We start from the raw sequence: 11,570 nt of genomic DNA, 5'->3' as shown, positions 1-11,570 counted from the left end.
ATCTAATATCCCTTTCAGAGCAGTTGGTAGTGGTAGTCAGACACCTTCCAGTTCTTCTGGTCTCAGTTGTGGAGACTGATGTTCACATGTTCCATTTCTTTACTGTTTTTCATTGGTTTGTGTGTGTGTGCATTTATAGATGCTTTATTCTTCCAAATGATACAATCCATTGTGAGAGAGAACTGTACCAATCAGCCCGAGCCTGGAAGGACCATAAGGCCTACATAGATAAAGAGGTGAGTCATGGCGATTTGCTTGTTATATGTGTTCGATACATAGTCCTGCTATAACACACAGACCACGTGGGGGTGGCTTTCGAGAACAGACATGTATTTACTCACAGATTTTGAGGCTAAAATTCCCGATCAAGGTCTCAGCCATATCTATTTTTCCTTGTCTTGTCAGTAGCTCTAGGGTTCCTTAGTTTACTTGTAGATAACTTTCACATGACATCTGTCTCCTTACATACATATGGGTCCCTGTGTCTTATCCACCCTTTTTATTACTCAGAAGTGATTTAGAATCTACACGACTCAGGTATGACCTAATGAATATACCAAGAAAAGTCTATTTCCAGCAGGGTTGCAGCCACAGCCTTAGAGGTTAGTATTCCTAAACCTCTTTTGGGGAATACAATTTAATCCAGAACATAAGCTAAATTCCTAACTCAAACTCGGCCCTCCAGACCAGCTGTGCCCATTTGGAGGCACACACTGCAGAGCTGGAAAGCCGAATTTGAGTTTTTTCGCTAACTATATGAAAACTAGCAACCAATTGAGGTGTTTCTCGTTTTCCAATGATTTAGCAATAGGTCTGATTGACAATAAAATAGTGTGAGAAGACAACAGAGACTGAGTCAATGACCTTTTGAAATCCATGTGTTAAAGTGATTCAATTACAAAAGAGACATTGGCTCATGTTTATTTATAACACATGGGATGGTTCAGGTTTACTTATAACATTGGAGGAAATCTAGAGACAGACATAGTCTATGCCCAGTTTGTTTCCAAATTAATTACCATCTCAAATGGATAGTTACCATTATGAGGAGGCTTCCAAAAGTATGTGGAGAAAAATGGAATTGAAAGAGAATGGGATTTCCTACACACTTTTTGATGCCCCTCATAGAAAACACAGAAAATAAGGTGGGGACAAAACACTTGGTATAGGACATCGTGATCTGAAAATGCCATTTTTCAAATGCCTATTGTCCAGATTGAAGCTCTGCAAGATAAAATTAAGAATTTAAGAGAAGTGAGAGGACACCTCAAAAGAAGAAAGCCTGAGGAATGTGGCTGTAGTAAACAGAGGTAAGCATTTACCTGTCCTACTGATTCCTTCCCAAGCACATTACCGTTTGTACAAGTGTGGTACTGTGGGATAAAGCACTGGACCGCAAGGTCGCTTTGAGGCACAAGGTTGGTGGTTCAAACTCACTGGCTGCTCCTTGGAAACCCTGTTACAGGGTCGCTATGAGTTGGAACCAACTCTATGCCACTTAATAACAACAGCAAAGTGATGACAGAAACCCTTCATGATGCTGCTAATGCTCTCACTGCCAACCAAAAGATTGGAGGGGAGGGTCCACCCAAAAGTGTCCACGAAAGGCCTGGGGGGGCACTACTGAGCCTCTTATGGAGCACAGTTCTACTCTGGTACACATGGGGCTGCCAGGAATTGGAATCAACTCAAAGAGAACTGGTGTTTGAAAGTCATTACAACTTTTTTTTTTTTTTAAACCAATCAAAAGATGAATAATTGATTGACATTATTTTATATTTTAACAATCTAAGCCATTTAGATCAAATTGAATATGCCATAAACCAGTGCAGAACCTAAAAAGGAAAGCGTTCCATTAATCTAAAATAGTTACAACAAAGCAACTATTTTCCTTCAATTTGGCTACTTTTGTATAAAATGAATGGTTTGGTCAAATGAAAGGTTGTGAAAACTCATTTTTTAATCCTTTGCCTGCAGCTATTACAATAAAGAGAAAGGGGTAAAAAAACAAGAGAAATTGAAGAGCCATCTTCATCCATTCAAGTAAGTAACACTGATGTCCACAGATGCTGAGAGTAGAGGACTGTCCATGCACTCCAGAAAGGCTGGAGGGACTCCTGGCTTCTAACTGGTGCTGCTTCAGAAGTAGAGTCACCTCCGAGGGCAGTTAACTCAAGACAGTGAAAATAAAGCCCACAGTCTACCAAGGGACTGTGATCTATCCTTTTGTAATAAGGCTTTGGAGCCAGAGCTACCTGGAGCTTTACTCAGACTCTGAGAGCACTCTCTACCACATTTAGGAAATGACCCTCAAGTATAGCCATCACCCTTCTGTCAGTGGAGGCTCATGTATTACTGTGGTGCTCAATAGGATTCAGTGGAACTTCCAGACTAAGACTAGGAAGAAAAGCCTGACAATCTACTTCTGAAAATCAGCCAGTGAAAACTCTATAGATCAGAACCACCAGCTCCTATAATGCATGGGGTTGTCATGCGTTAGAGGCAACAACACACAAACTATGTTGTATTCAATGCACTGCCTTCTGTGCAAGAATGACTGGGAGTTGTGGATGCTAGATTAGATCAGTGTGTTGTATGAAACAGTCTATAATCATGTTAACTCTGAAAATGACAAGAAATATACATGTTTAAAATACAGTAAAATTTGAATAGAAAGGAAATTTTTGTATTTGAGCCTCAACACAGTTTGAGTCTCTTTGTGGAAACTAAGATTTAAAAAGAAAGACATGTTAGGCCTGTTTTGTAGAATTTTTTAAAGAATTTTAGAGATCATGTATTCCAAGTCATCTAATCCAACCAATTGTTTTTACAGCTGATAGGTACCAAGCTACTACAAAGTTAAGTGACAGGCTTGAGGGGTATTGTTACCTGGACTTTTATTTCCATCAGTGGTTAAATGTAAGGAAGGGAGAAAATATTGATCCTGTTGTTGTTAAGTACTGTGGAGTTGGTTCTGACCCATAGCAACCCTGTATAGGGTTTCCAAAGAGTGGCTGATGAGCTTGAACTGCCAACCTTGTGGTTCAAACTGACTGTGCTGTCCAGGGTGTTAACCCACAGTGCCACACCAGGACTCCTAGGTTTTAGAGCCCTTTGTAAAAATAAAGATCATCTATCATGATGTATGGAGTCCTGGTGTGGGGCTGTAGGATAAGCACTGGACTGCAAGGTTGCTTGAACCACAAGGTTGGTGGTTCAAACTCACCAGCCACTCCTCAGACACTATACTATTTACGGGGTCGCAATCAATTGGAAATGACTCGATGGTACTTAACAACAATCTTTGTGTATGGAATCCTGGTGTGGCTCTGCAGGATAATGCACTGGATTGTAAGGTTTGTTTTACCCACAAGGTCGGCAGTTCAAACCCACCAGCCACCTTGGAAACCCGATACAGGGTCACTATACGCCAGAACCGACTCAATGGCACTTAACAACAATATCATGTATGCAAATATGTGTTGGAGGTTTATAGTAGCAATCACATTTTTAAGTGAGAAAGTACTTCTTGATCGTTAATAAAAAATCTCCTCTGTTGGAATAGGGAGGCTGCTCAAGAAGTAGACAGTAAACTTCAGCTTTTCAAGGAGAACCGTAGAAGGAAGAAGGAGAGGAAGGAGAAGAAACGCCAGCGGAAGGGGGATGAGTGCAGTCTTCCCGGACTCACCTGCTTCACTCATGACAACAACCACTGGCAGACGGCCCCCTTCTGGAACTGTAAGTCGTCCTTCTTACATGCCACATACTGCCACCATGTGGACAGTGATGCCTACTATAGCTGTTGTTGTAAAGTGCCTTCCAGTCAGTTCCAACCCATAGGGATCCTGTGTAGGGTTTCCGAGGAGTAGCTGGTGACTTTAACCACCGACCTTATAGTTTAAACTGCCTTTGCAATCCAGCGCATTAACCCACAGCGCCACACAAAACCAGGAATCTAAACAGATTCAAGAAGAAACTATCGTATTACTTTCTATGTTGGCAAGTCATGTTACTTTGTCAAAAATTACTTTTTGTTCCTTAGGATTGTTTTTGTTTGTATTCTTTTTGAAATGTCAAATTTCTTCATGGATTTTTCTCCTTATGGCTTTATTTTGCATAGTACCTAGCACCTGGCAGAGTTAATACTTGAAAAGGGTGCTCTATAACTAAATGAATGAAAGAGGACTTTTGTCTCCAATATATTTTGGTTTTGCTTTATTTCAGGTACTTGCTCCTAAGTATAGACTCCTGGTGTGATACTGTAGGATCAGTACTGGACTGCGACCACAAGGTCGGCAGTTCAAACCCTACAGCTGTTTCTCAGAAACCCTTTACAGAGTTACTTTGAGTCGGAACCAACTCAATGACACTTAACAAAAACAACAGCTCTAGATATAATCAAAAGAGATTAAAAAAAAGTGGTACTTCTACTTTAGTACCTAGGGCCATGCTTACAGATAATAATGGCTCAATAAAATATTTACTGTTTTACCCATTGGATTCTGAGATTATGGAAAGATAGTAATTGTCCACTTGTGAAATTTATGCTCATATGTGGTTTAATTAGGAATCCTGGTGTGGCACTGTGGGTTAATACGGCAGACTACAAAGCCATTTGAACTGCAAGGTTGGAGGTTCAAGCTCACCAGCTGCTCCTTGGAAACCCTATACAGGGTCACTATGGGTCAGAATCGACTCAATAGCACTTAACAACATGGTTTAATTGTCTGTATAAAGTATTTCTTCAGATCATATAGAAACCCTAGTTCAAATTCTATGGTACATCACCTGACTGAAGGATTATCATTCCATGAACTAGACGAAACACCAGCTACCAAAGGTCCTCAAATCCATTCCTACTCATGGCAGCCCCATGTGTGTCAGAGTAGAACTGTGTGTGCTCCATAGGTTTACAATGGCTGATTTTTCTGAAGTAGATTGCCATGCCTTTCTTCCAGGGTGCCTCTGGGTAGACTTAAAGCTTGTACCCGTGCCATTTGTGTCACAGGTGGGATAACAGGTAAAACACAGAATGTTAGACTGGAAAGGCACTTGGGAGGCCACCCATGTCCTTATTCATGGAGTTGGAAATTTGAGATGCTAAAGAATCCACAGATCACTCTTGGGGGTGAATCTAAGAACTATCTGTGAGAATTTTTGAAGCTTTATGTGTGATGCTTGTTGCTTTCAGTGTCCGTGTTTATAATGAAGAAGTGAAATTTCAGCTGCAATAAAAAGACTCAAGAGAAAGAACGGTTGAAATGGGCATGGGTCAGCATTTTCTGTCCTGATATTTTTCTTCCCATGCTCCGATCACTACCCTTCTTTGGAAACCACTCCTGAGCTTCATCTTCACCTTCAGCCTGTGATCCCAATCATGAAACAGCATCTTTTTTTTTCCTCTTCATTTTCACCTAGTTTCCTAGAAAATCTCTATCAGGAGGGGTCAAAATTACAATGATCTTTAACATGTAATCACAATGTTTACAAAAAAGATACAGGTTGAAGAAAGACAATAACCAATGAAATGGAGACTGTCTACATTTTTTCATTCTTTTTTGTTTTGTTTTTCTTTTTTCCCCAATAGTGGGATCTTTCTGTGCTTGCACGAGTTCTAACAACAACACCTACTGGTGTTTGCGTACTGTTAATGAGACGCATAATTTTCTTTTCTGCGAGTTTGCTACTGGCTTTTTGGAGTATTTTGATATGAATACAGACCCTTATCAGGTAAGACAGTATGTTTTCATTTTATGAAGGTTGTTAAAAATAGGGTCACCTGGAAGTGAGCTTAAATATTCTCTCCTGACTTTCTCCTCTGCAGCTCACAAATACAGTCCACACAGTAGAACGGGGCATTTTAAATCAGCTACACATACAGTTGATGGAGCTCAGAAGCTGTCAAGGTTATAAGCAGTGCAACCCAAAACCTAAGAGCCTGGAAGTTGGTAAGCAAAAAGTGTAATATTATTACTATTTACATTACCTGGAAAATTAATTATGATATCTAGCTATCTGCCTTTGAAAGTTTTTGATAGTTATGGGAACCCTCTTGTAAATTCCAAACATCTTTTGAATTTCTAAATTTAGCTCTAGATACATTCATGAAAAATATGCTAAAATATTTGATGAGCATTTCATTCCAGTCTCTCTCACAGGTCTAGTCTATTAGCACATCTTGATTCCTGATAGGCAACTAGTGAAGACAGCAGGAAAACTCTGGAATTTGTTTGTTATTGATGTCCACAGTCAAATCTAGGCTAGCCAGACCAGACTATCCTCTTTTTTAAGGGACCTTAGACAGAAAAATGCATTGTTTCTACGTATTAGTTATTGGAGCTCCCCCAATTGGGTCCCTGCCCATGACACAGTAAGTTGGATTTCATTGGCTAATATTTCCTATGTCTCTAAGAATGTGTCACTGTATCAATGTGGATAGCATTAGAAACTAGAGATATTTGGGTAGTTTGTTAACTTGGGATCTCGGAGAGTAAGATACTCCCTCCTTGCTCGTCAGTGTTAAACTCGCCAACTTATTTCTCCCTTGGTTCATGAGGATGCAGTACTGTTTGAGTACTGACCCCATGTCTTTCCTTGGTAACACAAATATCCATTTCCTCCTCAGAATTATTTTAGAAATGAAAACAATGGCAGGAAGGAGAAAAACCTGAAGCTGGTACCTTTACTGGTGTGCCAGCCCCCAAAGGGAAATATCCACAAGAGCCTTCTGTTGTGTAATTGATCGTATCTCTGTGGATCTTGCCTGGAGCCAGTATCTCCAGCAATAAAATTAGGCAGCTCTCTGGGACATGTGACCTGTAGAGTCAGGGATCTTGCCCCCCAAAATGGTCAACGTCGCCAGCCATCATTTCTACCATTGTCGGGTCATAAATGCTTTTGGTCCATGGAAGTTCCATCATAGAATGTATATGTCCTGTGAGAAGCACTCACATCTCGGCCAACAGCTCTGTTAACATCTTAGTAGAATTGGTTGCCAGCCAAGAGAGAACTGAGATTGCAAAATCAGTCTTAAGGTCATTGAGCGTTGTCAGCCAAATCTTTTAAAATATACTGTTATCTGATGATCTTTCCTCCAAACTTACAGAAAAAAAATTCACTATCGTCTGGAATGTAAACCAAGTATTAGAGGCACTAGAAATATTATACCGAGACATTTTTCCTCAGAAGAACACGGCACACTTATCAGTGATGACAAAACCACTCTACTTAGTGAAATCTGATCGAGTCCCTTAATGGGAAAAAGACACACCCGTGACACTTCAAATAGTTTACTTCACCATCTACACTATTCCTAGAGGCTATAATTATCAGCCTCATGTTTTCAGTGTTTGTCAAAAATTAACCAAAATTCAACTTTTACTCAGAATCCCACAGACTTTTGGAGGTACTTTTCTTAGTGCTTTTAAATGAGCTCCCCTCCTTTTCTTATGTCTACCCATTTTTTTTCATGTAGATTCTTATGTTTTTTTATCTTCATTTATAGCTTTTGATCTTCATTTCGAACCTAATACAAGAGCTCCATTGGAGTTGGGCACTATCTGTACTTTACACAATGTGTGTACTTCTCTCTAGAATTTAGACCTTGTGCATGGAAAGCAACATTGTGAATGGTTTTATGTGTTTTATGTGTTCTAAAGCTAACATAAGTTACTCTTGTATTTTCCTCTATCAGGAAATAAAGAAGGAGGAAGCTATGACCTACACAGGTAATCATACTTTTTTATTCTCCTTGGCAGCTTCTTTCCTAATAATTGCATGATCCAGCCATTATGTTAACTAATTTCTGTTCCTTACCATATTGCACAGAACATAGCTTGGGGTGATTGCACGTTCTAACAGCATTCTCCGGGACACTTTGTCACTGGTTTTAGATGTTATCTTGCTTTCAAATCAGCTCACTGTCACAAGATGTCTCCCAGACCATTCACTGACTTCTGTGCTCGTTTGTTGGATAATGGTTTTAAGCTTGAATGATGAGTAGAAGAATTCTTTTCCTTGTGACGGTTAAACCTTAAAATGATGAGGAAACTTCCTTGGAAACTAGTTAGAGGATTTTATAATATATAGCACCAAAGGTAAAGAAGGAGTTAAGAGAATTCTAAAGCAAAAGTTAAGTGGAAAGGAGCATCCCAGTACTTAAAATTGGTGATGTGATCCAGGGACTCCAGGGTGGTAAGGATTGAAAGAATGTTCTGAGTGTTAGGGGTAGACACCAAAAATTCGGACATTCAGAACGGCGTGCATGAGCTACCAATGAAGTAGTGCCTGAGCCACAAACACAAACAACCCTCACCTGAGTCCCTAACCCACGCACCTTACTCTGCTCTGAAGAAGGAACCCTGTCGCTTGATTATCTGGCAATGTTGTTATTGTTAGCTACCATGGAGGCACCTCAAAATCACAGGACCTCACATACAACAGAATGAAACATTGGCTGGTCCTGTGCCATTTTCATGCTTGTTGGTATGCTCAAGCTTACTGTTGTGGCCACTGTGTATTTTGAGTGCCTGTCAATCTAGCGAACTCATTTTCCAATACGATACAGGAAGTGATTTTACAGTGATCCGTTCGTTTTTCAGTAGTAGATCCAGGACCCTAGTGAGACTCCAAGACTAAGCCAACTTGGCTCCTGCCTTTTGCCCAATGTCAGGGTAATGTACTAGACGCAACGTTGGTTTGAACTGCAAAGGCAGTAATTCAAGCCTCCCAGCTGCTCTTAAGAAACCCTATACAGGGTCGCTATCAATCAAAGGCACTTAACAACAACAGCAACATTATTTGGAGAAGATATGTTTGGTAGAGTGTCAGCAGCAAAGTAGGACTCTCAACAAAGTGGGTTGACACAATGGCTGTGACAAAGCGCTCAACCAGAGCAATGGTTGTGATGATGGTTCAAGACTGGGTCTTGTATCATTCTGTTATATTGGGTCTGTATGAGTTGGAACGAAGTCAGTGTCACTTAGTGTCACTTAACAGCAACACAAGAGGAGAGAACAAAGATGCTCTCCAGAGGTAAATGGTTGTTTGTTCTGACTCATATTAACCCTATGCACAACATAACAAAATACTGCCCAGCCCTGCGTCACCTCACAATTGTTGTTTGAACCCATTGCTGGTACCACTGTGTCAGACCACATCATTGGGGGTCTTCCTCTTTTTTCATGACCCTACATTTTACCAAGCATGGTGGTGTTCTCCAGGGACAGGTCCTTCTTAACAACATGTCCAAAGTATGCAAGGTGAAGGCTCTCTGTCCTCACTTTTTAAAAAAAAAAAAATTAATTTGAATTGGGTGAAAGTGTACAGAGCAGATTGTCAGTTTTATATATATGCTGTTTTATGTCATTGATTGCAATCCCCACAATGTAGCACCACTTACCTCACTTCCTGTCTGGGATTCCTGTTTCCATTTCTTCTAACCCTTCTGAGCTTTGTCCTAGGATACATGCTGCCTATTTCATCTCAAGGCTTCATACCTCCCTTCAGAGGTTTGCTTGAAAATTGAGGCATGAGAGTGGGTTCAGTTCCAGATCTGAAGAGTGACTAAGGGTCATAGTCTTGGGGGTTCTACCAGTCTCTATCCAACCAGTAAGTCTGGATTTTATTATGATTTTCAGTTTTGTTTCACATTTTTCTCTCACTCTATTCTGGACTTTCTAATGTGATCTTTTTCAGAGCAGTTGGCAGTGTGGTAGCTAGACACCATAGAGTTCTTCTAGTCTCAGTGTCATGCAGGCTGATGTTCATTGGTCCATCGTTTGTTAGATAAATGGTTTCCATGGATCTTCAATTTCCATCACTCTTCTTTTTTGAAAAACTATCCCACTCACCACAGTTAACATACTCGAGTTGCCAGGACTTAGGAGGAGGCGTGGTGCTTGCTAGGGTTAGTGTGGCTCACCCCTTCTCTCATCAGATCTGGGAGTCAATGGTCATCGTTGGCTGATCCAGGATGCGTGCATCTGGGATGTGTGGGCACCTGGGCTGGGCTTCCCACCTCTCAGCCTTCATCAGGCACTTGGGCATTTATAATGCCGGTGGCAGAGGGATGGCAGTGGAGACTAGGGAATGCTTTCTGCAGCCCTTTCCTGTGACGTCTGCTAATGTCCATCGACCAGATCCTTCCTGAGGTTATACGCACTCTCGAGTGTTCTTGGTAGACGGAGCTGCAAGGTCATGCAACCACGACCGTGGGCTGGGGAGGGTCAATGCTGAAGACCAAATGTGACTCCCACCTGTTGCAACTGGGAGGGCTGGGGGTAGCTATATAGGGCAGATGTAGGAACCTGCAAAAGAATATGAGAAAGCTGAGGTTCCTGATAAATGTGGTCACGTGAGCTTCCCAGTCTAAACATCTCATGTTCACCTGCCACACTGTGCCCAGTTCCTCTCAGGAGGGACCCAATGGAAGAGGTTTTACTCTTTCCTGTAGTAGCTGTGAGTCAGCATCAACTCTCAGTGGGTTTTGGTGGCTCGGGATTATAAATAGGAATCGTTGATTTCTCAAGGCTCATGACATTTATGGTCCTGAGACACAGCAGCCCCACATCTGTCTGTCTCCCAGCCAGCCTTTGGTGCAGAGCTCCATGTGTGCCTAGAGCCCTACCACAGGTGAGCTGTTCATGGCTGAGATTCTTTTGCCCAGGCTCTTGGTTTTCAGATTCCAACCAGACTGGGCAAATGCAGCTCCAAGGCCCAAACTGTGAGGGATCTGCAGGCTAAAGAGGATGCATCTCTTGTTTTTGTCTTTGGTTTTCCCAGGTCAACCTAGAAGCTTAAAGGGTGGCCTTATTGTCCTGCTGTGGGCAGCCAAAACACTGGCTCTTCTCTAATGGGATATCCATCCTCAACCAAGGAAGGTGGCTGGTGTCTCTTCACACAACTTGGGATGCCCAAGTCCAAGACACAGAGCCGAAGTGCTGAGCAGCACCTTGACCAACTACCTCTTTGGGTCTAGGGTCCCTAGCTTCTCCATCTCTCCATGTAATCGTCTCTGTCTCCATCTGAGGGATCACTGCTTCTCTGCATAGGGTCCTACTCCACTCTTCTGCCTTCATGGTCCCAGGAACCTCTGCTCCTAAAATGCAAAATTAGTCCCCTACTTGCTACAAAAGGTCTACCTTTACATTTCTAACCCTCATAATCAGTTCTGATAATAATTATTCATCATTGTATCACAAGAGACCGATTCGCATTTCCTTTCAGCAGTCCTGCCTAAGACAGATTGGATATTACTCAGTGGAGATTCTACCTTCCTCCACACCCTCTGGATCTAGGTTCCCTCTTGAAAGCTTGTAAGCCAGTCACTTCTTGCCTTTGTATCACCTCATTTTTGATAGCCAATGTTCAAGTTGCCCATCCCTGTCTACTCTGTGTATGGAGGGAGTGGGAAAGAACCTTGCTGTAAAGAGCCGTTCCCTTATATCAGATTACTCTTTTTTTTCCTCTTCATTCTTCTTCTAGTTGCGCTTTGATCATCCAGTCATTGAAGCTAGGTCAAGTGGATATTATCCACAAGTGTGGGTGTTCTTGTGCATATCCCTCACTTT

At 41.6% G+C, this 11,570-nt stretch overlaps 1 protein-coding gene across 1 annotated transcript in view; it reads left to right on the top strand.

Moving 5' to 3' along the window:
• The window catches only part of SULF1 (sulfatase 1), a gene marked incomplete at its 3' end in the record, with an annotated part of 82,276 nt that extends 70,822 nt beyond the window's left edge, over positions 1–11,454 (top strand). Inside the window, exons 12-20 of the mRNA XM_006860034.1 lie at positions 140–236; positions 1,216–1,310; positions 1,978–2,043; positions 3,566–3,738; positions 5,588–5,730; positions 5,825–5,948; positions 7,694–7,727; positions 10,530–10,572; positions 11,431–11,454. Of these exons, the coding sequence (XP_006860096.1) occupies positions 140–236; positions 1,216–1,310; positions 1,978–2,043; positions 3,566–3,738; positions 5,588–5,730; positions 5,825–5,948; positions 7,694–7,727; positions 10,530–10,572; positions 11,431–11,454 (799 nt within the window). The remainder of the gene's footprint in view (positions 1–139; positions 237–1,215; positions 1,311–1,977; positions 2,044–3,565; positions 3,739–5,587; positions 5,731–5,824; positions 5,949–7,693; positions 7,728–10,529; positions 10,573–11,430) is intronic.
• Positions 11,455–11,570: the final 116 nt, after the last annotated feature.

Source organism: Chrysochloris asiatica, unplaced genomic scaffold (assembly GCF_000296735.1).
Source record: "Chrysochloris asiatica unplaced genomic scaffold, ChrAsi1.0 scaffold00036, whole genome shotgun sequence".
In the NCBI taxonomy this organism is placed as follows: domain Eukaryota; kingdom Metazoa; phylum Chordata; class Mammalia; order Afrosoricida; family Chrysochloridae; genus Chrysochloris; species Chrysochloris asiatica.
Note: the sequence above shows the minus strand (reverse complement) of the source record. Positions and strands in the feature narration are given on the sequence as shown.